Genomic DNA, 27,988 nt, shown 5'->3' on the forward strand with positions numbered 1-27,988 from the left:
GCCATTTATGGGAGTCAAGTTTTTGACTCCCATAAATGGCCGACCGTGTTAGTTTGCACAGTAAAAGGAAAAACCACGCAATTTCGAGGCAAATTTGTGTGGATCATTGTATTCTACTTTTTAAACATCTTTCCAACCATATACATTTTTATAAAAAACGGTTACAAACGCTTTTCGAAGACCAACTCGTCCGATCCGAGGCTATGTGTTCCTTTAAAGTTTACCCTTGAGATATAATTTCTTTCCATTAAATTTAAAAAGAGAGATGGTTTTGAAATTGTGTACCTTTATTGTAAATAAAATGATTACTATTGCTTTAAGCATAAAAATTTTGTAAAATGTATAATTTTAAAAGAGAACTTTGTAATTAAATGCTTTATGCTTTATAAATGAAAGAAAAACGCCTAATTCTGTGTGGTTCTTGTATACATGCATTTAATTGGCAAATGGTATCCTCACTTGGTGTATGAAAGAAAAAATGCCCTTTTTTGTTTCACAAAAAATGTGTGCTTTGGCAAGTGCATAAAAATGGCTTAAGGCCTGACGTATTTTAATATTTTTGTGAGAAATAACCTCTTTCTCAAAAACTAGGTTACTTCAGAGGGAGCCTTTTCTCACAATGTTTTATACTATGAACAGCTCTCCATTGCTTGTTACCAAGTAACTTTTTATGCTAACAGTTATTTTGAGTAATTACCAATAGTGTTTTTTTGTTTTTATACCATAGCGGTCGCACTCCTGTTGGTGTTTGACACAATGACGTACATTGTACCAACATAATAACAGCCTCAAAGCTGACCACAAGATTTGACTTCTCTCACTGGGCCAGAAAGGTCACAGTAAGGTATCTTCTGAACTGACTATTTAAAAGAAAAAAAAACTAAGGTCCGTTTCAAATTGTAAAAAGTACAAACGTCATGAAAATCAGATCTTTCATTCAAACTTTTTGAGAGAATGCTCTTCAGTTTTCATACATGTACATTCAGACTTGGCCGATTTATCCAAAAAATTCCTGTGAAAATACCTTTGTACAAAGGATGACCGTCAGTACTGATGATTGTAAAACTGACAAATATTTGAAGAGTCCATGGTTTAAGGCACTGGACACCTTTGGTAATTGTCAAAGACTTGGTGTATCCCAACATATGCATACAATAAAAAATCTGTGAAAATTTTGACTCAATTTGTCATCGCAGTTGCAAGAGAATAATAAAAGAAAAAACACCCTTGTTGCACAAATGTGTGTGCATTCAGATATTGAAAGACTTCAGGCCCAAAGCCAATTATTATTTGAGTAAAACATTACCTCTTTCTCAAAAACTACTTTACTTCAGAGGGCGCCGTTTCTCACAATGATTTTAAACCATCAACAGCTCTCCTTTGCTCATCGTAAAGTAATTTGTTATGCTAAAAACTATTTTGAGTAATTACCAATAGTGTCCAGTGCCCTCAAACTGGAAACTAACATTATATGCCACATACACAGACCCTTCTCATTTGATGTGGAACACCCGTCACATGTCATCCAATATTTTGCCATGTATTACTGATGCGCACGACAAAATTTAATATTGGACAGGCGCCCGTCCAATATTTAAATATCTTTATTGGCGCTAAGCAAAGTCGTTCCAAAATAAATTTGTGCGGTCCAATTTATCAAAACGAGGCAATGGATCGAATAATCCAGATTTTACATTGTGATTTTATTTTGCTGCAATACACTCGTACATCCAATACGCGAATACTGTTATCTTAACCACAACTTTTTGTTGCATTATAAATGATTTGGGGTTGAACAAAGACAAAATTACTAGAGCTGTAACTTGAACCAATGACCTCCAATAGAACTATTTATAACACCCCTTGCAAAGATTCTGCCTGCTCATTGGTTTAGAGCGCGTCACATGACATGTCTTAGTTTTGCTACACGACGGCCGTCGGTTTACCATGCGCTAGTCCGAAGACTAGCACATGGCGCCGTGCGCTAGTCCGACAGACTAGCACACGGCGTGCAGTACCCAGACCTCCGTTGCGTGTACGAGGATGATAAATTAATAGTCTGTAACCATTTCGGATTGCACGACACGACATGCAACACATTCAACAAAAGTGTTTGCAATCTGTATTCGCGTCGTCCGTGGATTGTAGCATTCAGGTCTGTAACTTAATAATAGTACAGTATTTAGAAATGTTTGGGGTGTTATAAAACAAATATTGACTGCTTTTACTCGTGCAATGGTTAAAAACTATGACTCCCTCGGTGATCCCCGGAGCATTCTATTTTCCCTCGGCTTCGCCTCGGGAAAATAGAACGCTCCGGGGATCACCTCGGGAGTCATAGTTTTAACCATAGCACTCGAAGCAGTCAATATTTGTATACTATTACACGTAGTAGCCCAATAATGGTGATCTCCCAACTTTTTCAACATCTCTGTTTGGGGGTGCCAGTCAGAATTTTAAAACGTTATTCACTTCCCCCAAGTACCTTCCAACTCAATATTCCCTACTTGCTGCTTAAGACAATAACAACATCAGTTTTCCAACTCTTGAAGGTGTTTACTGAATAATGCCTTCTGTCTTGTGAGCCAGCTGTGCTTCAGTCCCCACCGTGCAGCATTCTCCCTGAGTTGCATTATTTCATTTCTCTCCATCTCAGAAAGCTCCAATGTCTTACAGGCAGTTTGGCAGACATGCATCATCACCGTGGCACTTTCTAGAGCATCTGGAAATGGGTGATTTACCTGTAGTAAATGAGAGGATAAATTATCATTTTGCAATATTGAAAGAAGGCATAACATTATAACGGATTTGAGGCATTGCATGGTTAGGTGTCGATATATATTTGGTTTGCGGTAACATCACATATCTATTTGCCAGGTATAACTGTCTTGCTTTATGTTCTACTACCATGGCATAATATTATTATTATAACTGATGTGTGTGAGCACTGTACATATATACTCTGTGTATAGTTCTGTGAAAAGTACTGGGTATACAGTGCTTACACACATCGGTGTAAGAAAAGAAAGAACAAAAAACTCTTTATCCCCACCCAAATGCAAATTTAACATTTATTTAGGCATTTAGTGTTCTAAAAACACTATGCCTTAATAAATGTTAAATTTGCATTTATAAGAACACTATGCCTTAATAAATTGTAATTTGCATTTATAAGAACACTATGCCTTAATAAATGTTAAATTTGCATAAGAACACTATGCCTTAATAAATGTTAAATTTGCATAAGAACACTATGCCTTCATAAAATAAATGTTAAATTTGCATAAAAACACTATGCCTTAATAAATGTTAAATTTCTTCCTACTTTAATCTGATTTCTGTTTTTTTGGCCCCAAGAAAAATAAGTAACATTTTTATTAAATAGTCTGAAAAAGTATATTACAATATGTTTGTTAGCCCTTGTACTCAATACACGTTGCCTATTGTTATTAAATAGTCTGACAGGTGTATACCATATGTTGTTTGACCCTTCAATTCAATTCAATTCACATTTATTTCCACTAACACATTTCCACAAATTACAGAGCTACATTGTAATGCATATATGTATACAAGACAAAAAAAGAATAAACTAGCGGGAAAGCCCTAGTACTCAATTCAATTTTCCCAATGTTTCCCAAGGGCCAAATATCACACATGACTGAAAACTTTCAATTTGAGTTGGAACAAGTATCCAACTGTAGAACTTCTGCTCATCTGCACGAGAATCTAAAACCGTAGTTAAAGCCTATTAAGGTTAAAGAGTGTACATAAATTCACAAGATTGAAAGGTAAATTGTTCACAGACTAAATCAGTTGGTTTTGTTCTTGCGAGTCCAAAACCGGATGTTTGATGGTAACTGTGAATGGGGTTATACATGTATAGTGAGGTTTTCCAAGAGTACAAATTTGTTTCCCTATAATTGCCATCGTAATAACATACTGTAAATTTGAGTTGCCTTTTATTCAACATCTTTCTTTTTGAGGCTCAACCAGTTTGTTTGCCACTGATATGGATCTAAAAAAAATTGAACACTAAATTGAATAGTGAAACTTCATTGATACTTGTTTTCATCCATTTCACAAACTATAGTGCAATCTCTCGTGGGTTCCAAAAACTCACCTCTGAATTGCCTTCAAGTTCCCTCAGGTCCTGTGACAGTTTGTTTTGTTCCTCTAACAAAACGGCGCATGTCACAACAGGGTGCGTATACTGAACATCAGCCATCAACTCATTCCAGTTTCCTGGCAAAAGATCTTCTGAAGCTATGTCCACAGCTGAGGAAATTTCCAAAGCTTTTGAGGAACCTTCACTGAGCTCTGTTTCATCATTGATCAGTTTGTTTGAATTCTCTTGTGGAATCTTCCCATTTGGTGTTATGTCCGAGGCAGCTGACCCAGCATTGTCACCCAGACTTTGATCCTTGACATTTGCTGGAGGTAGCAATTGCTGCACGACCGCATCCTCACAGTCACCATTTTGAGTCAGCGTTCTACCCTGAGGTATATCACCTGAGGTTCTTGTATCATCAGAAACCTTACTTACAGGGTCTAAAGGATCCCTGTGTTTGTCACCGACAGTCCCACCAGCAGGTTCTTGGGGTTGGAGGACCTCGTGAGTCGGGTCTTGGGGCAAGAGGACTTCCTGGGTTGGGCCTTGGGGCAAGAGGACCTCCTGGGTTGGGCCTTGGGGCAAGAGGACTTCCTGGGTTGGGCCTTGGGGCAAGAGGACCTCCTGGGTTGGGTCTTGGGGTAAGGGGACCTCTTGTTGACCCTCTTGGCAATGCTGGCTGACAAGCCTCCCCACAGCCATCTGGATGTATTGTAGCCTACCCCTGATGCCACTTAGCCTTGCATGTGGCTCCGACAGCAACACCTGAGATGTTACACTCAGTTTTTCGCTCAGAGTATCTATTTGATGTTCAGAATCAACCATTTTCTGTGAGGATTTCATTTCACTTTCAGTCATTTTATTATTTGCAACTTCGTTTTGTTTTCCAGTCATCTCCGACACAGCCCCATTACAGTCAGGTTCCAACTTTGTCCCGACTGAAGTTGATTGATGATCAGTTTGATTGGTCTCAGCATTGACCCCAGATATAGAAGGAGCTTTTGACGAGCTCTTCATCATTTCGATTGGATATGAAGCATCACTGGCTCCCACCATGACTGACTTACCATCCGCAATCTGGTTCCCGACACCCCACCAGAGATGGTAAAGCTCAGTAAGCATGAAGTGAGCTTGTAGACTTGTAATAGCACCTGCAGATTCAACTGTAGACACTTGAAGAAGTTGCTTGATTGCATCACTTCCTAAATAGATCAAAATAATAATACCATTAGTGGCTTATTATTATAGGGCTCATATCCATCCCTCAGCGCGCTCAAGGCGCTTTAACAGCCGGTATATTCCTGCAAGGTATTGTGGAGCTACGTTTTTGAAGTATGAAACCAATTCCAAATCATTTAATGGTTTACAAGGTGCTTAGGAGCTGTGGCGCAATATTATGCAGTTAAACAAACCAGGAGGACTGGAGCAAACCCCTTCTGTTTTCTACAAAGTGCACCGGCTTCTCTGATATGTTGTACACAACAGCACACGGCTCTACAAGTGTCACGACAGGGACTCAAACCCAAACTCTGCTGAACAGAAAAAAACCCAGCAGAGTTCAAGTTCGGTGCTCTTATCTGCTCTGACCGTCATTTTAATGGGACAACAAAATAGAAGGTCCTGTGTGTTGTGAAATGTGGTTTAGTGGATACATGCGCTATATACAGGCATGTGAGTAACTACCCATGAAAAAAAGAAGAAAAGAGAAAACGGGGCTAGAAAAAAAGAGGAAAAGACAATATTCCTATACATTTGAACACAGAAAGTGAAGCAAAAAAGAGGAAATTCAAAACCTCAAAAGAGGAAATCAGCTGAAAAGAGGAAGTCTCACATGCCAACTTTGGTATTATTAAGTTACCCTGCAGAATAATATAGAAAAATGTTTGTTCGGTAAATTTTATTTTACCTTCAGGAAGTATAAGGGAAAATATCCCTCTTGCAATGTCCATATTCCAAACACTGTGACACATGACAATGGCTTGTAGCCAATGGTCGACTGCCTTGGAAGGACAGCCCATCATGACAGACAGCTGACCCAGTGTCAACTCAAACGCCAATTCCACAAGAAGCTGTAGAAGAGACAAAACAAGTTTCAAGAAAACGTTATCGTTCACATGGCTGAAAAATAGAGTTTAACATAATGCAGTACAGACCCAAGCCCCCCTGTCTAACATTCTGTTGGGTCAGTTTATGGTACAATCCAATGGGTAATCTAATAGTAATCCATAGAAATCTAAGAGTAAACAAAAGCAAGATGAATTTTACACACCAGCGGTTTGTCGAAACCAGCTAGACAAACAAACAATCAAACAAACAAACAAACAAACACACCAAAGGACAGACAAAAACAAGATGACAATAGCTACACTGACACACAATAAAAATACTCATAGTAGATCATCATAGATAATTATGATAGACAGATGGTTTAACGATACTTAAAGGCAGTTGACACTATTGGTAATTACTCAAAATAATTATTAGCATAAAACCCTTCTTGGTGACGAGTAATCTGGTAATGGGGAGAGATTGAAGGTATAAAACATTGTGAGAAACTACTCCCTCTGAAGTGCCATAGTTTTCGAGAAAGAAGTAATTTTCCACGAATTTGATTTCGTGACCTCAGATTTAGAACTTGAGGTCTCAAAATCAACCATCTAAACGCACGCAACTTCTTGTGACAAGGGTGGTTTTTTTTTTCATTGTTATCTCGCAAATTCGATGACCGATTGAGCTCAAATTTTCACAGGTTAGTTATTTTATGCATATGTTGAGGTACACTAACTGTGAAGGCTGGTCTTTGACAATTACCAATAGTGTCCACTGCCTTTAAAACATGTTTGAATTTTGGTATCTGTTTCATTTATCCTTGCTTACCTGTTTGGTTTGCCCATACTGGGCATTTGGTTGTTGGATCCCTACCACTGCGTCGTACAGACCATGTACAATACCCTCATCTGATGGGTCTAATGTACATTGCTTAAACCATTCATGTATCGAACGTTCAAGAAATGTGCCTTGGTCCCCATGAGGTGTACACTGCATCTTGTTTTGACATTGTTCTTGTATCCAAGGGTTGGTTCTGGCCTCCTTAAACAGCTCCTCTGATATAAATGCTTGATGCGTTAATGTTGTAACTATGATCTCATGCATGGTGGCAACCAGACTACCAAACTGTAAAACACAAAACAAGAAACGCTGTTATAAAATGCTGATATTGGGAACAATTTTTCGATACATCAAATTCCACATTCAAAATGTCTATAAACCCAACCTTAAATACTCATGTCACAAAGGGCAATTTCTTCCTGCAACTTGGAGGCAAACTTTTCTATATCTTATTCCCACCATGCAAAGTTTCAAATCATACAATTGATTGTATCTACATGTACTTACAAAACAAAAGATCAAAAAACATTTTATGACCCCAAATGATTAAAATTACAAAACAAATCAGAAAACAAACCATCAAACTGCTACGGTTGGCTAGAAGTCCTTGAGCATTCAGCCAATCACCAGCCATGAGACATTCATGCAAATATCGGACGAGCAAGCCATTGGTCAGGTGACTTTGGCCCGAGATGCATGCGACATGAAGAGCAGTCGACAGTGATGGGATGTCACTTTTCCTGGCTAGGAGCATTACTGCATCCGCTGGCTGGTTAATTGTCAGGTAACTACATGTAAAATAAAAACAAACAAGATTTTCCTTTTAGTTTTAAAGGCACTGGACACTATTGGTAATTGTCAAAGACCAGTCTTCTCACTTGGTGTATCTCAACATGTACATAAAAATAATAAATGTAAAAATTTGAACTCAATTGATCTTTGAAGTTGTGAGAGAATGATGGAAGAAAAAACACCCTTGTCGCACAAAGTTGTGTGCTTTTAGATGCTTTATTTCAAGACCTCAAAATCTAATTCTGAGGTCTCAAAATCAAATTCGTTGAAAATAACGTCTTTCTCGAAAACTACGTTACTTTAGAGGGAGCCGTTTCTCACAATGTTTTATACTATCAACCTCTCTCCATTACTCGTTACCAAGTAAGTTATTATGCTAACAATTATTTTGAGTAATTACCAATAGTGTCCAGTGCCTTAAAAGAACTCAGGGGAAATGCTCAGTATACAGTGCTTACCAACATCGGTGTTAGGGTAAAACCAAAATAATATTCTTTATCCCAATGAAAATTTAACATCAATAAGATTCAAACTGCTTCTAGCTACCAGGCAATCTTGAGGGTCTAGTTGGTAAGACTTCTGCTCTAGATTGGCAAAGGATGTGGGTTCAAATCCCACATGAGTAGTATGCCTGTGCCTGTAACTCGGGTAAGTGTTGATTATACAGTGCTTACACACAAATGATAATATTTTCTTTCTTAAACAGGAAGTCCTAGAATGACATTTGGGAAATGTACATTCCCTGCAATCTTCAAAATTTCTTGTACACACTGCAAAGTTGCAAGTCCTGATTTTCACTGAAAACTTGTTTAACAATAACAATAACAATTTGTTGTTAATGTATAGCATGTTAAACAAAAATCTCAAAACGCTGTACAGGAAATCACAACAAACATACAGTAAACCATTAAATCAGTTAACAAACAGTCAGAATATTTTCTCTGAATGAATTTTGAATGATGCTGCTTCAAAACGAAAAAAGCAAACACAAAACAACATTTGCAAATGCCCCCTCTAATGCACATAGTTTATATATGCAAAATTATTTGTTTGTAAATGGCTGATGGATGTGAGATAATGTCAGGATCCGAACAATAATTAATAATTAGAGTTTAATCGACTACCACTCATCATTGGTTGATTGTCCGGTCAAATCGACCAAATAATCAGATCTAGCATCTTTAATCAAGCTCCTGCGATTAGCACTATCGGACTTTGTGATCAGCGGATAAGTGGCTACATTTAAATGTGCTATTTATTTCAAACCCCTAGCCTGGTACTTACCACTTTGCTGCCGGCCCATAGTTACCCTCAGACTCAAGGTGGCTCGCCCAGGCTTTGTAAACGTTGGTAAAAGCTTCATCAAATGGAGACAGCCTAACAGAGGCCAAAGCTACTGCTTCTCTAAAATTGTAGAGAAAATAAGAAAATGGAACAAATAAGAAAATGGAATTAGCTGGTGGAAACTTCATATCAAACGAAAGGACCTAAGGTATAAATGCAAAACAAAATTACATGTAATGGTGTGAAAAATGATGAAACAAAAATACAGTGGGTGCGTTCCATTAGCTTCCCTGGGTCGACCCTGCGGTGCTCACTAAGGTGAGCCTCTGACATGAGCTAATAGAACGATCACTCACCCTCTCATGGTGACGTCATGCACATGGGACCAGCCCCAAGTGACCCACTCCCCAAGCAGGGCACTTGGGCCGACCCGGGTGAGCCCCTGCAATGACGTCAAAGCTATTGGAGTATACCAGGAGCAGACCGGGGTCGACCCGGGAAGCTAATTGAATGCACAAAGTATTTCCTATTAGGCCAAGTAAAAAGGACATCAGTTGAGCGTCCACACCCTCTTTTTGAAGCCGCATTTATTTGAAGAAAAAAAATGTTGTCCCCCCCAAAAAAAATAAATTGTTAATGCGGTTTTGCTGCATTTTTGCTCCATCTTGGCACTATTATTTCAACTGTTGATTGAAGAGCTCTATAAAGCCAGCAATTTTTTAAACTGCCCATTTTCTCATTGAAAAAAGCAAAAAAGAAATCCCTCATCTTGTTCTTTCTTTATAAAAAAAAAGTTTGTTTTTGTGCTAACACCTATTTTGAGTAATTATCAATAGTGTCCAGTGCCTTTAAAGACATACTCAATTGCCACAATCATGCAAATGACATACCTGTACAGCTTGTTGTCTTGTAGGACTTTTATGGCCTTGTGAATCTTATGGCATGCCAAGTAATAGGTAGCAGCTTGTGTGTAATCTTCATTCATTTCTAGCTGTCTTGCATAGGCCTCCGTAGTCTCCAACCACACGTCGTGACCACCTGATACATGTAACAATGAAAAAAGGAGAAAATCATTCAAAGAGCTTCATCCAGACATAATGCTATTAAAACTCAGCATTGTCTCAGATAACTCAACATAGTTACTTCATCTATCTCATATCTGCCTAAGTCATTTCTAATGCAATGTCTGTGTATATCTGGTCATATGCTGCCTCAAATAAAAAAACGTTATGACATTGTAAATAAGGCAGGGTAATTGTCAAAGACCAGTATCCTCACTTGGTGTATCTCAACACATGCATAAAATTACTTATTTCTCTTTAAACTACATTACTACAAAGGGGGTAGTTTTTTACTATGTTTATTTTGTACACGCTAAAAAGGGAAAAAAAACAAATGTAAATTTGCTTTTGCAGAACCATCGACTCCTTTTTGTTGGAGCAATTATCCCTGGGGTGCCTTATTGCTACTGCTCACGGTAATTCATTATTGCCATCAACTGGAGGGCTACACGCCATATTGCCAGATGGACACTTTAACATTGTACTGCAGTTGCAATTGTTAGAACATTGCTTTGCAAGCTTTTAGGTTGAAGGAGCTCAGAACCATTCCAATCTCGGCTGCACTTACACCAACAGTCTTTCTTCATAAGTCTGTGTTTCTTTTTTAATAAAAAAACACCTGAATAGAACATAACACATAGTTTCACATTTTTTGATCACTAAAATAAATCAACTGCACACTGCATACAATGTCATGAGTAGATTAATACTAATTGCATTATTGTATTTTAATATCGTCAACAGATCTTATTTGCAGAGTAACAACAACAAAACGTTACCTAGTGGTGACATTGCGACCAAAAAGCTGTTGAGTTGATTGTGTTCCATTGCCTGGGTCAGGGCACCAGCTAAATTCCCTTTCCACATCTCTAGATTCTGGCGTGGGTAACCACCTTCCTCATGTTGCCCGCCTGTACAGATTAAAGCATAAAGCATGTTCTAAATGCGCATAAATACATGATAGATTGACTGTTAGCCAATCTTTGTTGCAAACAGGACTAAAACAAATGTTTTTGCAGCATACCTGAGTTTTGTTCGCAACCCTCTGTACGCTCGTGCAACACAGTTTTAAAGATAAAGTGCAGTCCTTTTATCTAGTGGAAATTTTCTTGAAATTTGAGCCATTTTGAAGTAACAAAAGTTCAAGACAGTTTTAAAAAAAAATATTTAAAAAAATAGGTAGAGCCCCCAGCACGTTAATCCGGAGGTTGCTGGTTCAAGTCCTGCTCAAGTAAATTTGTCTTTGTTTAACCCCAAACCATTAGTTTTGCTTACAAGCTTAAACCATCAAGAAAGGGCAAAGCAATTCTTGGTGGACGCTATAAGAATGCACTGTTAAGTTTGGGTGTAAACAGATAAATTAACCCAGACCTGATGGTGCCATAGTAATACGTATCTCAAAATGGCTTATATACATGTAGACAGAGTTATGTTCATGCAGTTACATTTATTTCAATGCTGTCACAATACAATAGTATAATAACGCACATACAAAAGCAATATGGTATGGGGTATGATATATTAGGTACACAATGGTTCAATAATAAGCTTCGCAAGATGCTTTTGTTCGCTAACCTAGGGACAGACAAACATTTAGTATGGTACAACCAAGATACGGTAATATGAACAGGACCAACAAAGACAAAGACAAGAAAACAATAAGGAAAGACGAACACATGTAGGTATACTAACAGTATACACAAAGGCAGACCATCATTAAATCAACTCGTGCTATTAAAGTCATGAACAATGTAGTTATAATGAATATGCATTGAGTAGTAATTGTTTTAGTTTTTTGAAAATAAAAGGTAGTGTGATTGCAGTTTAACAGAACCATGTGGTTCATACACACACGCCCAATTCCAACTCACCCCAACAATGGAGAACTATGCAAGGGGTCCATTATGTTTGCCTGCTGTGTTAGTGAAGAAGGTTTTTTGAAGTAAAACTAATTCAAATTTCATTCTCTAGTTTGTATAATCCTTACCTTCCTCTTTGAACATAGCATAGGCTGCTCTACGGTCAGCAAAGAGACCAAGATGAACATTATCACCGACTCCTGGGGGTGCAGTGGTGCAGAGAGTTGGGTCTCCTTCGAACCTAGGAATCAAATGGAGATATTAAAGCCATACGTAGCACATTTTGGCATTATGTACAAAGTTAACACGACTCTGAGTTTCTGTTCATCTCTGTCATATATTACTCTTTGATAAGCCCTTTTTACAATGTATCTCTTATGTCAGTGGGATACAGCCCAGCGCCTTTTTTCACACTATGGTTACCCTGACGTATTTTACACTGTGTCCCACAGGCCTGATACTTCACGGAGGTAACAAGGGCGATTGCCTCCATGCCCCCTGGTTATTGCCTTGGTGCCCAAGCAATGCTCCAGAAGAAATTTACAATTTCCTCTTAGGGTGTCCTTTACCAATAGAAAATGCCTTGGTGCCCTTGCCCTTTTAAAAATGAAGCATACAGGCCTGGTCCCTATTCCGAGGGCTTCTGGTTACATGTGTTGTGTAACGCATTTAAAAGAACCCAGTGCTCTTTTGGAAAAGAGAAGGGGTTCACCCCGGTTTTCTTGGCTGCTGTATGCGCCGTAGCACCTTGTAAACCCTTAAGGGACGACACAGTTGGGTCTCATAACTCATCACTGCAATAACCTATCTTTCTGAAAGTTTGTACATACTCAGCGCCTTGAGTACCTTGTTTGGTAGATACGTGCGCTATATAAGACTTTGATTTTTTATTATTATTATGTTTCAACAATTCAATAATACCCCAGGGTTTTACTGCAGTGCATGGGTGGCTCATCCCCGAGGTATACCCATTTACCGGGAAAGACCAGAGGTAAAGTGATCACAGTGTGAAATAGATTAAGTGTGAAAAAGGCTTCATAATTAGTTTTTTCATATATTTTTTTTATAACAGCCCATTTGCAGCATTATACACAAAATTTACATATAACTCTGATTTTCTGTTTGACTCTGTCATACAATACGCTTTGATATCACTTTTCAAAATTTAAAGTCAACAACATTTCACCATGAATGTCAAATCCATTCACATTTAGCATTCACAAACGGACAACATGGAAAATAAATATTAATATTTGTTCTTTCAGGGGGTCTTAACCAAAGAGTGACCGTATGGTTAAAATAATTGTTGCATGGCCTTCTTCTAAAAACAAAGCGAGTTACAAACATTCATTTTGTAATTCTCACCCCCACAATTAAACCTTTCATGGGTGACTGATTTGTTTACTTACTGTATTTATGGCTTGCTAAAGCAATGCAGTCCTCTAGATGGTAGAGTTTGCCTCGGTTGTCCTGATTGCGGCTCATGGGGAAAAGCGACTTTTGTTTCTTCCTACGACGGCCATCTGCAAAATGAATTGAGACAAAACTGTACTTGATGAATCGAGATGGAACATTCAAATACTCAGCCACCTTTGCCTTATAAAAGCCAACTGGGCATTCGGGTTGGTTTGGTTTCTTACATGCCTTTCACTTCAGTAAACTCTGGTTCAAATCCCACCTCAGACCAGGGCCCAATTTCATAGAGCTGCTTTAAAAGCAGAACAAATATTGCTTAAGAATTTTCTGCTCAGCAGAAATGAGCAGGATACCAGTCACAAATTGTACACGTGATATGGTAGTTTGGCTGGTAACCTTATTCAATTTAGCAAACTTTTGTCATGCTTGTTGGCTGCTTATTCTACTTAAGCAGCCCTATGAAATTTGGCCCAAAACCTTGCATTTGAATTAAATTATTAGTCAGTGCTTAAGTGCGTGGGTTTTCCGCCAGTTGGGGTTTCCCTCCCACATCAAAAACTGAGATTTCCTCAACATCTTCTCTACACAGGTATCTTCGGGCCTACTGGTTACAGTGCAAAGCACTTTTGAGAGGCCCCTTGGTTTCATTACCAGAAAGATTTGATAATAAAAAATAGCTTGTTTCCGTATGAGCTTGATTAAAAATTATGAATAAACAAAACCTTTTGCGGCTGTGACCAAAAACCTACTGTTTTGGGTAGGATTTTTATACATTGCTGTTTACTATAACATGAACTGATTTGGACCTGTGTAATTAAACGATGTTAAGCTATGAGGCATAACAAATCCCTGTGGATGTATTCCCTTTGCTTAATATTTCTTAATAATCTCTGATGTGATGTGGACTGAATAGATAATTATTGTTAGATACTTAAATCAACATGGGTATAAAGTTCACTGACCTTTCTTCGCTGCAGCATCAGGGGCATCTCGTGACTGGAAGTCAGAGGTCATATCTGAATCTTTGACCCTTGAACTCTCACTCCCTTCTGCTATGGCCGTCTCCCTTTCATTTCTGTCTGTGTCGCCTCCCCCTACATCTAATTCTGAACTACAGTTTGTTTCAGTTACCCTCTTTTGTTCTGAGGAGTCGACTGTGACCGCGACCTGTAATAACTCCAGTCTCTTTGCTTCAACGAGTCTCTGTAGATCACATGCATCACCCTCAGAAGATTTGGCCAGAGCAGATCCACTAGCGGGAGGTTCTTTTCGGGAATGGGTTCCGGGAACTAAAGGGGTACCTCCTTCGAGTTTGGCTGGCACTTCTGGAGTGGATGGCCGAGGCGGTGTGCTTCCCTCACTCGATGTGTCCTTGAGGATTTTGGTTTTCTTTTTGTTCTTGGATGATGGTTTTCCCTTCCCTGGGCGTGACGTCATCATGATGTTTCTCTTGTCTTTTTAAGTTTAAACAGAGAAGAACACAATTACAAATTGTTTGGTCCAAAAAAAAGTTGACAAATGAACAAATTTATATTTCTAATCAACATCTACAACTATGCCATGCCTTTGACTTTAGATAAGTTAGAGATGCAAGTAGCTGTTGGAAACAAATCTAACACCAGGTTACCAGATGAAAATTCATGTAAAGAGCTGTTGCCCCAACGTGAGAATTAGTGTCTAGAAACTTGGCCAGAAACGATACACAACAGCAACCTGAATGTCAATTCGAGCAGCAACCCTGGCAGGCTAGAGGGGGCGAAATTATGTCAATGCTATTCACATCTTATCATATTGTAATAACATGATTTAAATGGATAACTGATCTTACTACCGTATTTTCCTGCGGTTAAGACGCGTCTTATCTGACTTTTTAGACCCCAAAAACATCGATGCGTCTTATCTTTCGGTGCGCCTTGTCTGCTGACGATTGATTTTTTTTTTATGATCACTGCGTGAAATAAAAAGTACCTTCATGTCCAGTTCAAATCAACGATCTTTGTGTGAAGAATCCTTACTCAATAATGCGGTCGAACAAGGCTATTCAGACACTGTGACCGTATTTTCGTTCGAACAATGCCGCAATCCCCCAGACGGTCCAATTATTCCAACAATGCTGCAACGTGTTTATTCCCCATGACCGTGCTTTCATTCCATTAATGCCGCAATGCATCTAGCTTTCGGTCCAACAGACGTCGGCAGTGTACAAACGTTTTTCTGTGTGGCCGGGTATTCGTTCCGAAAACGATTGATAGTCAATAACTTCATACAAACGTCATTCACCCAACCGCTATTGTGTGGTAAACTTTGAGGTTTATTTTATTTTATTGCTTCAAAACTTCGGGTAGGAACGGTTGTTAAAACCATGGTTGCCCTTGCATGTAACTTGCCTGTAAAATCAACGATGTCCAAGTTCAGACTCGAAAATCTCTCAAAACGACACAGAAAATTAGCCCCAAAACGCAACCGTTCCAAGGTCTGTAAATTTAATCACGCAACACAAAAGCAGATATCACGCCTATAGTCGTTGTTACTGTGAGTGTGACAATAAATACAAGAAACATTGAACGCTAGAGGGCGTTTTGGAACATTGTAATAGCGTGAGGTTAAACGCCCTCTATTGGTAAAAATTACGTGAACCAGCAACAAACGAATTGAGACAAGACTCGACGTGTCTGGGCTAGACTGCGCCCCTGTCTTTATCCGGAAGGTCCCTGCCGCTAGATCCAGTGATTCCCTTTGGATACAATGAACGTGCAGTGATATAGATGCCCAATAGTCACTGCTCTCAAGTCCGCAATGGAATTTGACTGCATACGTTCAGGCTATGTCTGGGCATGCTTGGGATCCGCACAGTCACGTGGGAATTTTGGCGCATTTCCAGGCAGCGCAAATGCGACGGCTTAGCGCAACCCGTTGGCGAACATCGTTCAATACGGTGCCCACATGGTCTCCAACATCTGTTGTGCAATCTCGAGATTGAGCAGCGCAATCCACTGTGTACATGTGCATATTAATGTGCATGCAGCGACATCCCGGCCGGAGGATACATTACTACACCCACACGCTACGTCCGTCTGTCGTTGCAATGTATCTGTATCAGCAAAGATCCTCGTAGTTTGTGGGGACGTCGGATGTGTCCAGGGAGGCATTGCAAATAAAATTAACTTCAGACAGTGCGTGGACCATGGTTTCTGCCCGCTGATTGGGCCGAACTTTATGTTATTTACAATATACAGCGTTGGCTGATTTGATAAAGGTCGGTATACGTAGGTTCTCAAAGGCAACAAATTACGTCTTTGTGTCAATGTACCGACACCGGGTGGCGCCAGGTGTTCTTTTGTTTGCGGTTAAACGTGCGCCTTGTGCGGCGGTGCGCCTTGTCTGCTGACGTTTGAAAAATTTTTGGTCATTTTAGCGTCCTGCGCCTTGTCCGCCGAGCGTCTTATCCGCAGGAAAATACGGTAAGTAGTAATCCATGCTTTGTCACACAAGCGATTTTTACAAGCACCTGGAATCAACCAACTTTCGTCAATGCTACAGGACCGCTTTGGTAGCACAAAGCCATTCTTTAAACAAAGTCTTGTGGACCCCAAGAAAAGTATGTGAACAATGAAATGTGACTGGAACTGGTTGCCTGTAAATTGCCTCGAGTAAACATTCAAACATTTCGTAAAAACACAACAAGTTGCATCTTTGATTATTTCTTACGTGTCGGTGGTTTGGTCTGTTGGGTTTTTGATATTCTCCATTTCATCAGACAGAAGTCCTCTCCACCCGAGAAGATAATATCAGGGTCAATGACGCTCCATGCCACTGAAAATAGCCGGCCAAGATGACCTCGAAAATTGGCAATGGGCTCCCCTTTCAGAACGTCCCAAACCTATGGGAGAAAAGAACAAAGAATACATAGGCTAGTAAATCAACCTTTAGGGCATTGCACCACATAGGTAAACAGTATTGTCCATAGGCCAACACTTTGTGTATCACAACTTATATATAAAACAACAAACCTGTGAAAATAACGGGAAAAACCATCCTTGTTTCCGCACGTTTTCGCCGTGTCATGACATGTATTCAAAATAAATCCGTTATTCTCGATATTGAGAATTGATAATTGTTTTAATGTTTTCTCAAAAAGTAAAGCATTTCATGGAATAATATTTCAAGAGAAGTCTTTCACCATTACCTTCTGTAAACCCTGTAAGTTATTTGTAAATCTGTGAACTTTTAATTTTTGTACTGTTCAGAAAGTGTCCAAAGGCTTTAAATGAAGGTATAATCGACATAGACTTGATGAACTTTGATTGTTTTAGGTCAGTTCCTATAACATTCATTGTACCCCCACCAATAGCATAATGTGAACGCCTACTATAATTTTCAGTATCCTCCCAAACTCCAGACCTTTTTTCATTTTTTTTTTCTTTCTTTTGACCCCCATCCTCCCACCCTTGTACGACCATGAACATTTTAAAAATAAATGGTGAACCATGAAGTAATTACAGGGGCACCTATTCACTTGTGGGTAAATGCCACAATCGCATTTAGTTCTGACCTGAGCAGTGTAGTCATACGATGCAGATACCAGATGACCATTGCCATGGGGACTCCATGACAACGCTGTAATCCTCAGGGTGTGGCCATTCAGAGTGCGGAAGGAACTTGTCATGGGGGCTTTCATTTGAACTGGTTCTACTTCTCCTGCAAAAGAAAAACAAAAGATGAACATTTGAGATAACTATATGTACTCGCAACACATTTGGAGGAAACACCAACTGACATGTCTCAAATTGTTTTTCTATGTCTTGCGATTCTTGCAAATGGTTTTCTTTCACCAATATATGACCATTATGGAGTACAGCCAAAGATCGAAAGTAACATTTGATCTTTCTGGAGGGAGGAAATCCAGAGGGCCCAGAGAAAAACCCTTGTGGCATGGGAGAGACCCAACACACAACTCTACTCACATATGGCCCTAGCTGGGAGTCGAACCTGAGCCGCACATGCCATCCAAAAAATCTCTTCTCACCCTATCTGCCCCCACAAAGAAAATGTCCAGTTCTACCACTGTGTATATGGCAACCTTTGGCCAAAAGGGTCATCTTTAAATATAATCTGCATCTCTTAAGCAGTGGACACTATTTGTAATTACTCAAAATAATTATCAGCATAAAACCTCACTTTGTAACAAGTAATGGGGAGAGGTTGATAGTATAAAACACTGTGAGAAATGGCTCCCTATGAAGTGATGTAGTTTTCGAGCAATAAGTAATTTTCCACGTGTTTGATTTTGAGACCTCAAGTTTAGAATTTGAGGTCTGGAAATCAAGCATCTGAAAGCACACAACTTCGTGTGACAAGGGTGTTTTTTTCTTTCATAGTTATCTCGCAACTCTGACTACCAGTCAAGCTCAAATTTTCACAGGTTTGTTATTTTATGCATATGTTGAAACACACCAAGTGAGAAGACTGGTCTTTGAAAATTACCAATAGTGTCCAGGGTCTTTAACTACATCAAATCTGTCCATTCAAATCCATGTTTACCTAATACAGGCGTCAGGTCATGCACTTGCACCTGCGGTTCATTTGAACCCGAGGCCAGCCAGTACCTCTTCCCTGATTTCTTAGAGCCATTCAAGTCATCTTCTAAGACAACATCTGATTGGTCAGTGAGTTGTGTGCTTGTTCTTGTTTGACTGTTGTTGGGATACCATTGCAGGCAGTTGATGAGCTTATGATGAACTTGGATGGTACACAGCAACAAGAGATTGGGTGCGGCAAAGACGTCGATGGAGCTAGACAAAAATTGTAGGGTCTGTTTTTAGTGTCAGATGAAGCAGTTATTAGACATCACAGAATGTATCCTTCAAGCTGCCCTTACATTCTGAAGCTCACAACTTCAACCTCTGCTTTGAACAGTTGTCAATTTGAGTTCATGGTTGATAAATTTGGTTTTCACTAATTTGATTGGCAACTATGGTTATCAATCAATTTATCACTAATAATAATAATTAACAGCTTCTGGTCTGTTTTCTTAAACAAAATTCGTGCTCACCAGCGGGTTTATTTTGCAGAACTTTTTGAGCTATCATTCTCCTTTGAAAATATCGTCACGACAATGAAAACCTGACTTGAAGAAGACATAGGTTCTCATTAAAAGCATTGGGAATAACTGTGATTTGTAGAACCTCGGCAGAAAATGCCATACATGTAGTGTGCTGAATAAATAAATGAATAAATATTTTTAAAAATTAGGGCTTACCCATCCTCGTTGCCTGTGGCAACAGCTGCCCCATCATCCCTCCATGACACATCTGTATGCAGAGGTAGCATATGCTAGAAAACACAGAAAGGTACAAAAGAAATGAAGTTAGAATCAGATATATTTATGTTGGGGGGCAGGTATAAAACATGCCCCCCCCTTTCTTTTTGGTTTAATCAACTTTATATAGAAGAGTTTGCGGTAACACCATGTAATAACAATCTCTAAATGAGTTGGGGTGGTTCTGAAAAGAACCGTTGGATTAACTCGACGTTTCGATCAGTATGCTCTGAGCGTCTTCTGGAGAATGACGATCAGAGCATACTGATCGAAACGTCGAGTTAATCCAACGGTTCTTTTCAGAACCACCCCAACTCATTTAGAGATTGTTATTACATGGTGTTACCGCAAACTCTTCTATATCTTATTTCCACCATGCAAAGTTTAAAATCCTACTAATCAACTTTAGTTTCCTCCTTTAACTAATTCTTTTGTAAATTGATTACACTCAACGCCAGGTTTTTGGGTGCTCCAATAATTCCTATGAAGACAGCAATCTAAAACCGTACTTTGATTGTCTTCATTCTTTCATGAAAATTTCCACTTTTCGTATTATATATATTTCTATTTCTAAAGTTTTTAAAGTTTATTACCTAAGCTTGTTGTTCATAAGACATGAGTTTGAGAAATCAATGTCTTTAGAATCTGCCATCTATGCTCTAGTTTTGTTACCGTTTTGTAAATATTGCCAATGCAAATAGTACTTCAAGATGGCCCGGCCCAGAAATCCGTGGCGGGAAGAGTTTGATTAATCTTTTGCTCTCATTCAGTCATTTATTTTAAGTAACTTTGATATGATTTATTGTGAAGTGTATAAGTTTTCCAATAATTCCTATGAAGACAACCATCTATAACCGTACTTGATTGTCTTCATTCTTTCAGATCGATATTAAAACAACAGAAGCCAAATCCTCAGAAGTGTATAACGACCCATTATTTAATGATTGTGACATTTAAAAAAAAAAAAAAAAAAATAGAGGGGGGAACATTCAATGATCAAAGACCAAATGTCCTCATTGAATGACAAATGTGGGTAAAACTGCTGAATTTATTTTCCTGTGATAAGTATTTTCCCTTCTGAAAGGAATTCTGGATTTGTGAAAGCAGGAAAACAAATCATGCACATGGCAAAAAAAAAAGGGGGAAAATAAGAAATCTTGGTTTAAAATTAAAGAGCATTCATACTGTGATCTTGTTGGTGGAGCGCACGAGGCTGTTGAAGTTTGTGGCATCCTCCCCCAGTTTGCTTGGATCATGTTGGTATATAATACCATCACCACTGCAGCTGTAGAGACAATGGATCGCTACACCCTCTGGAAAAGAAAAAAATTAAATTTAAGAAAGTTTTATAATTCAGTAGGTCAACATAGCTTACAGGGAAGGTATAATTAAGTAATGAATCTAAAATAACTGCAATAAAACCTTACTGGTAAGAAGTATAGCAGCTTTCAATAGTATAAAGCGCTTTGAGAATTATTTTACTTCGAAGTAATGTGGTTATGAACAAATTTAAAAGGTTAACCCAAAATGTTTCTCAGGTTGTGTATTCCAATTTCGAAAAAGTCTTCAAACGCAGACATTCATGTAACCGCTCTGAATTTTCGGTGATATCTCAACAACGGTTCCACCTTTCAAAATGAAATTTTCACAGGTTGATTTTACTGTACATATCTACATTTATACAAGATTAAAACAATCAAACAGTTCCATGAACAAACAAAGAGTTTATGCTCCCTTAAAATAATTTTGGAAAAAAATAAATATCCGATATGTGAACAAAATTACCTTTGGCTGGGCACTGCGGACCCCAACTCAGTGAGTACACTGTCTTCTTGTGAAATGTACTGGATAAATGAGGCCCCTTCCTGAAAACAAACCAAACATTTCAAAGCAGAAAGAAACATTAGCAAATGATGAACAATTCCACAAGAAATATGGTAATACTTTTAACAAGGTATTTATTTACTCAGGACAACTCACTGTAACTCAGTGCATTCAAATTCCAAACCATCAAAATTCAACAGAAGGTTTTGCCTAATTCTGTTTTAGGTTAAAACCTGCTAAAGAATCATAAAGTCTATTTTTATTGTTATTTTTATTACTTTTTTATAAGATCATCATCATCATCATATCGGTTTTAAAGGCTGTTGTCCAGTCTGTTTTTGGATGGCCCATGGCTCTCCTCCACTTGGCTCTAACCGTCCTGTCTCTAATCTAAAATCACTAGGCCAGACGGTCACTTCAAGTTGAGGGCTACAGATTAACTGATTTGTGATATGTTGACCCAAATCATCTGTCACCAGGGCATGTTGCCACCTACTTCTGGGGCTGAAACATGGTTACCCCCTAGCTGGTAGAGCAGAATGCACTACCTTCCTTACTTGATCAAGACCTAAGTGTGGCCTATACTTTTCTGAGTGTTGAATAAGACTAGGAGACTCTTTTTGGGGTTTCTGGGTGCTGTTGACAGTTTTTATTTACAAGATGCAACTCCAAACTTTACAATCTTCGAGCGACTAGGAGAGGCATCCCTGGTACCGAGTTACTCAATTGCCCAGCAGTGGGTGGCTAGTGGCGGAAGCTCTACAGTGGAGCTATGCTGGCAAGCCCCCCCCCCCCCCCACCAGATGATCAGCTTCGTCAAACTCACCCTTGGTTGAATGTGTTGTAGATGCCAACACGTCCATCATCAGTGCCATATGCAAGGCAGTTGTCCCTCTCTGGGTGCCAGGAAAGCTAAGACAGGCAAATATGTAAAGGTCAAGGAATTGTCCTTGGAACAACTAAAGAATGCCCTAACTGATTTTCTTGAACATTCCATATGTATGACCATACCACTCAAAATCCTCCACTGTGGGTTTGAATGATAGATAAACAACTTAGCCTGCAAGATGATATCATGTAGTGAAATTCACTGGATCAATTTGATTGTTGTCTTTGTTGGCTTTGGTCTTGGCCTTGGTGCCCCATAGACTGTAAGATTTTACAATGGAAGGGCCCTTTGCAAAATGGCCTTGCCCTATCAAAGGATGAAATTCCAGGCCTGTTACCTGGTTTAGTGATGGCTTCATCTTTGACAACAATATTCTTAAAAAGAAATTTCAATTTGAGTATTCCGAGAAATTAATACACTGTACCTTGGTTAGTACCGGATGAATTTTAAAAAGTTGGCTTTCTAGGGTTTGCATTTTGGAGAGAATCCCCAAGACCGTAGGGCTGACCAAGATTAACATGCATTTAAGTTAACTGTTTTTATTTAAACAAGCGCTAAAATATGTAAGTGAACAGTTATGTAAGTGAACAGTTATCTCATTTGTCTTCATTAATATCTATACTTTAGTAGAATTGAAAGGTTGCCAGGTTGGTCGGTCAACTGTTTATTGACCCGACACAAAAAACTACTGGCTGCGTCTCAAGCCTGTGGTCCAGTGTAAAAAAGCCCTGCAAGAAAACCCACTGCTCAAAACTGACTTTGACACCACCCCTGACTTACCACGGTAACTTTGGATTTGATCCCCTGCCACAAGATGTTAACAGCATAACTCTTCCCTGCAGCTGAGGTGTTCCACACACGGATCATGTTGTCCCCTACACCTAACGCCACACACCCTGGATCAACGGGACAAGTAGCTAAACTATAGACGAATCCCCCCAGGGTGGGGATAGACCAGATTGGTTTCAAGGTCTTTGTATTCCAGCATATAATCTGAAATAGAAATGGCAAACAAATAACGAATGGGCAAGACAGTTGTGATAAAGGTGCGTCGAGTCTAAATTGTACTCATAATCTTATAGTGTATATTAGAGTGTGCACTCTATAAATCATCATACTATTTTTATGAAGCTCTCTCCACATGAATTGCACTGTGGGAGAAGAGGCGCATCGACAGTCACCATAAAGAGAAGCGACCCCCTCCAAACCAAAGCACAGCTACCCCCTGGAATTCCTTTTAAGAATAAATAACGCCCAAGTTAGTGGCCAAGTTTTTCATGTTAGAGCTTTCTTGGTGCGCAGAAGACGCACGCTTTGTGTTTCCTTCTTCTTTGATAACCACTGACGGTAGAGACAATGAGGGGTGCAAAGTACAAGCACAACTACTTGACGCTCAGCTCTTGTCAGAGAAGGTTCTCCATTATCTTTAACTAAGACCATTTTCATCACTACTTTTATTCTTTAGCCAATGTAGCAGGTTTGGAACTGTCTCGGTGGTGTTTGCCCCTTACAGGGAAGAACCTGCGCATTGGTTAAAGTTGTAAGCAATAATTTATTTTTTGCATAGGCAGTGCTCGGCAATTGCAGGCCAATCTAACTGAAATTGTGGGTAACGTTTGCACAATTACTAAACTCTTACCACAAAAAAGTTACTCAATAGACTGCGTACAGAGGTAGGATAATGCAAGACAACATGAAGGGATTGGGGGTATACCCAACGATGATGACACCAATTGCGATTGTGGCACATCGCCTCAACTTATGACACACCTTCAATGAAGCCCAGCCATTTGTTTGGGGCAAACTTGCATTTTAAAAAACCCAAAAGGAACTTATACCTGTCTGTCCATGGACGTTGTGATGACCATATCCTGACTGCATGCGTTGATGATGTTGAATACTATCCTGTTGTGGGAAATGCTATCCTCTGAACCAAAATACTCCCATTTCTGCCTACCAGGTTTGCTCAGGTTCCACTGTAAAACATCTCCTCTGTGTTTGAGATAAAATCATGGCGCAAACATAATGTTAAAAATTTCGTGATAACGCCAGGGGGAAAAAATGTGTCATTTCTATCCGAATGTCAAAGTGCTCTTGTTAATTAGAAATAAATAAAAAAAACATTTGAATTTGAGATATCTGGGGTTTCGTTCGTGAATGCTTCAGCCAGAGATGTCACCTTCCTATAAAACATGGATTGATTCAACATTTTTGTCTGCTACCACGACAGTTTTTGTATGTGTTCTCAAAAGTAGACAACGGGTTCAGTCAACATTTTTACAGGTCACTTTTGTTATACCTGTCTTGATAAAAATGCCAAAAGATCAGCATTACTTAGACAAAAAAACAACTTACGACCATTTCTTAAAGGGTGTTTTGTAGGACAGAAAACACAATGTCCACAGATTTACACTAAACTTACATAGTTTGAAGATAATGATAGTAGAAAGCTTTCCTGAAAATACTACGAGCTGAGGTGCTGTAGTTTTTTTCGGTAATGAGTAAAACAATGTCATGAAAATAATTTTCGTCTCATAGGACGAAAATTATTTTAAGCATTTACAAACGTATTTTCATGACATTGTTTTACTCATTTCTCAGAAACTACAGCACCTCAGCAAGTAATATTTGAAGGGAAGCTTTCCACTATCATTATCTTCAAACCCTGTAAGTTAAATGTAAATTTATGGACATTTTGAAAAAGTACCCAAATCCTTTAAAGTATGGCAACAAAGTTATACAAGCTGCTTTTTTTCAGTTGGTAGTTAGTAAAAAAATTCACAGAGAATTACTCACCCATAGGAGCTTGAAATAAACTCTCTAGGCCGACTCTGGGGCCAGCAGAGACCCAGCCATACCCTTGCCTTGATCCCTTCTTCTCCCCTCTCTCTAGTTCGATGGGCCCCACCCCGAGGGGGTAGACTGAGGGTCAGCACTGCCTTTCCATGGGTGGTGTTCCACACCCGGATGGTACGATCCCGGCACCCAGATATCAAGAGGCAACCATGTTCTCTAAATGTCAGGTGAGCAGGAGCATCTGGTTGGGGTATTTCGAGCGGCCCTTCGGGGGCGGTTCCTTCCTCAAGCTGAGTGGTTTCTTCTTTAGGCTTTTGAAAGAGGCGAATGTTCTCACCAAGGGCAGGAGACCAGCAGATCGATTGAACTTCATCGTCATGGCCCCTTAACTTGTGGATGATTTGCCCCTTGCCACTGATGTCTAAAATCAGCACAAGACCTGTCTTATAGCTGTGTGGTAAAACAAAATTGATAACCTGGAAATATATCGTTTCAATTGGTTAAAAGTGAGACGGGATAGTGTAAGTTGTGATCTTTATTCCAGCTCACATTCGTATAATTCCGTATTCATAAAATTACTACAAATTTCATTATTGAACTGGCGCAGAGATTTTCCTCTGGTAAGGGCAACTTCTATGAGGAAAAGTGAAATTTGTATGGAAACCTTGCAGAGGGCACCACAGCACAAAACATAGCGCCCATAACACCAGATGCTGTAGACGTGTCAGAGGTTATTTTGAGGCCTGTGTGCAGTGTATTTAGGTTTATGAAGCCATATAATAGCCTAACCTCAATTTCTTTGCTCAAGGCATACATAAACATCCCGTTTGTAAATATTGACTTGATGAAACCAAACTTATTGGGAGCAGATTTATATTTGAGTATCATAAGTCTTTTTCTCTAATTGCAAAACTTCTATCCTATGTTTTAGTCTTTACTTACCCTACAGCAATGTAGTCCCCATCGTGCGGGCAGCTTGCCAGAGAGCCAATAGGTCGTCTTTCTGGGACAAACTCCCTGTTCTCACCACTAACAGGATTCCACCATATCAGTGTACCCCTCTCATCTCCAGACACGACCAGGTCCTGGTGAACTTGCGATGTAGACCATTGGATTGTTGTTACTTTGACCTTTATCATTTAAATATCAACAAAACAATACTGTTGTGGTTTGAGTTATAAACTTCAGAATTCGTAGTACTAGATAATACGAGCAACAAATTAAAAGGGTTTGTTTGAGTGTATTTTCATTTTTTAAAATAATTCTCCTCAACAACTAACTTCTTAAATACAGCTGTAAAAGTGAGGGGCCCTGCATTCTAAATTTCTATAGACTACTAGAATGGTCATGTAGAGTACTCCTAGAATTATGAGGAGACGATAGTGAAACGAATATCATCATATATTACAAATTGTACTAAAATGTAGTTCAAGGAGTAGGAGTATCTAGAGTATAGTTTGTTCCTTTATTAAAATTAAAGCCAGGACAGCCGTGACCAAATCTACATAAAAATAGCTATAGCAAATTTATGTTGGATAGGATTAGGCCTAGTATTACTCGTTTGGTGAAGGGGAAAAGTTTTTGTATGGCGCCACCATTTTTTCATTCGATATGAAATAACATAAAATCTACTTAACCTCAATGAGATATCCCTTTTTTGTATGGTGGCGCCATAGGGAAAGTTATCCAAATTAAGAGCCAACTTTAGGGTAGATACATTTTTGGCGAGTTGCGAAAAATTGTCCTCATTGTTTACCAAAGCAGGCACTATTTTTTACAGAAAAAGGAATATCTTATTTGAGTAAATTAGATACTATTTCATAATGAATTAAAAAGTGGTGGCAGGGTAGGCCTACACTCCCTACAGAGTTTTCCAAAAACCTAAACAAAACCAGCAACCTCAGCCCAGAAAGGTTTTTGTTACAATTATTAATTCTAACATTAAAGTTGTAACCTTTTGTCATGTTCATGGTTATGCCAACTGCTGTAGCAAAAGATTGGAGTGTCCAAAATAAAAGTTGAAAATTAAATAAATAAGCAGAACAAGGAAGCAATATGAAATGGTTAAGTTGCGATAAGGTAACCCTCCTCCTTGACTAGTTGCGATAACGTAAACCTCCTCCCTCCTCTTCGCCGTCGGGAGGAGGGTAACGTTATCGCAACTACCTGGCTACTCCCGCTGTAACAAACAGTTTAGAATTAGATAGAGACTAGAGTGTTTGTAAATAAAAGTAAAAATTTCAACAACATAACATAACAAGCATGACAAGAAGAAACAGTACAAGCAAGTAACAAGCAAGGGTTACCTCCTTGTGAAGATGATGTTCGGTCTTCACAGCCCTTCCAATCACGTCCCAGACTCTTACAGTACAATCATCACCCGCCGTAGCACACAGGTGTTTACCACGGATTCCATGTCCAAACTTCACGGCCGTCACCCGGTTCGAATGTCCCGCCTGCCCGGCCAGGCATCCCACGTAACACGGCGGACTGGTTCGGAGATCGAGCAGAAACACAACGCTCCGTGTGGAATAGGCAAACAATCCATCCTCGCTACAGTCACTCGCCTGACTGCAGTACCAGTTAGGTGAAGGTGGGAGCAAATCGTCTACCATTCTACCGCTGAGGATCGAGTGACGATTTTGATTCACGATTAAGTTATTATAATCTCAAACGAATGAATCACGTTACCACATCCATGGGGGCTGCCATCTTGAAGAGGCATATAACCAACACGACGTATGAAGC

At 39.3% G+C, this 27,988-nt stretch overlaps 1 protein-coding gene across 1 annotated transcript; it reads right to left on the minus strand.

The window, feature by feature from the left end:
• Nucleotides 1-144: 144 nt before the first annotated feature.
• On the minus strand, nt 145-27,957 carry LOC139936249 (gem-associated protein 5-like). The gene is given in 24 exon segments (XM_071931028.1): nt 145-2,741; nt 4,124-5,313; nt 6,018-6,180; nt 6,989-7,285; nt 7,578-7,788; nt 9,077-9,196; nt 9,967-10,114; nt 10,917-11,048; nt 12,125-12,200; nt 12,203-12,237; nt 13,406-13,519; nt 14,375-14,866; nt 17,121-17,292; nt 17,965-18,110; nt 18,954-19,204; nt 19,672-19,745; nt 20,917-21,044; nt 21,517-21,596; nt 22,382-22,467; nt 23,225-23,437; nt 24,283-24,436; nt 25,241-25,690; nt 26,183-26,370; nt 27,547-27,957. Coding segments are annotated over 24 exon segments (5,439 nt in total). The 5' UTR covers nt 27,856-27,957; the 3' UTR covers nt 145-2,531.
• Nucleotides 27,958-27,988: the final 31 nt, after the last annotated feature.

The sequence above is a fragment of the Asterias amurensis genome, chromosome 4 (assembly GCF_032118995.1).
Source record: "Asterias amurensis chromosome 4, ASM3211899v1".
NCBI classification, from domain to species: Eukaryota; Metazoa; Echinodermata; class Asteroidea; order Forcipulatida; family Asteriidae; genus Asterias; species Asterias amurensis.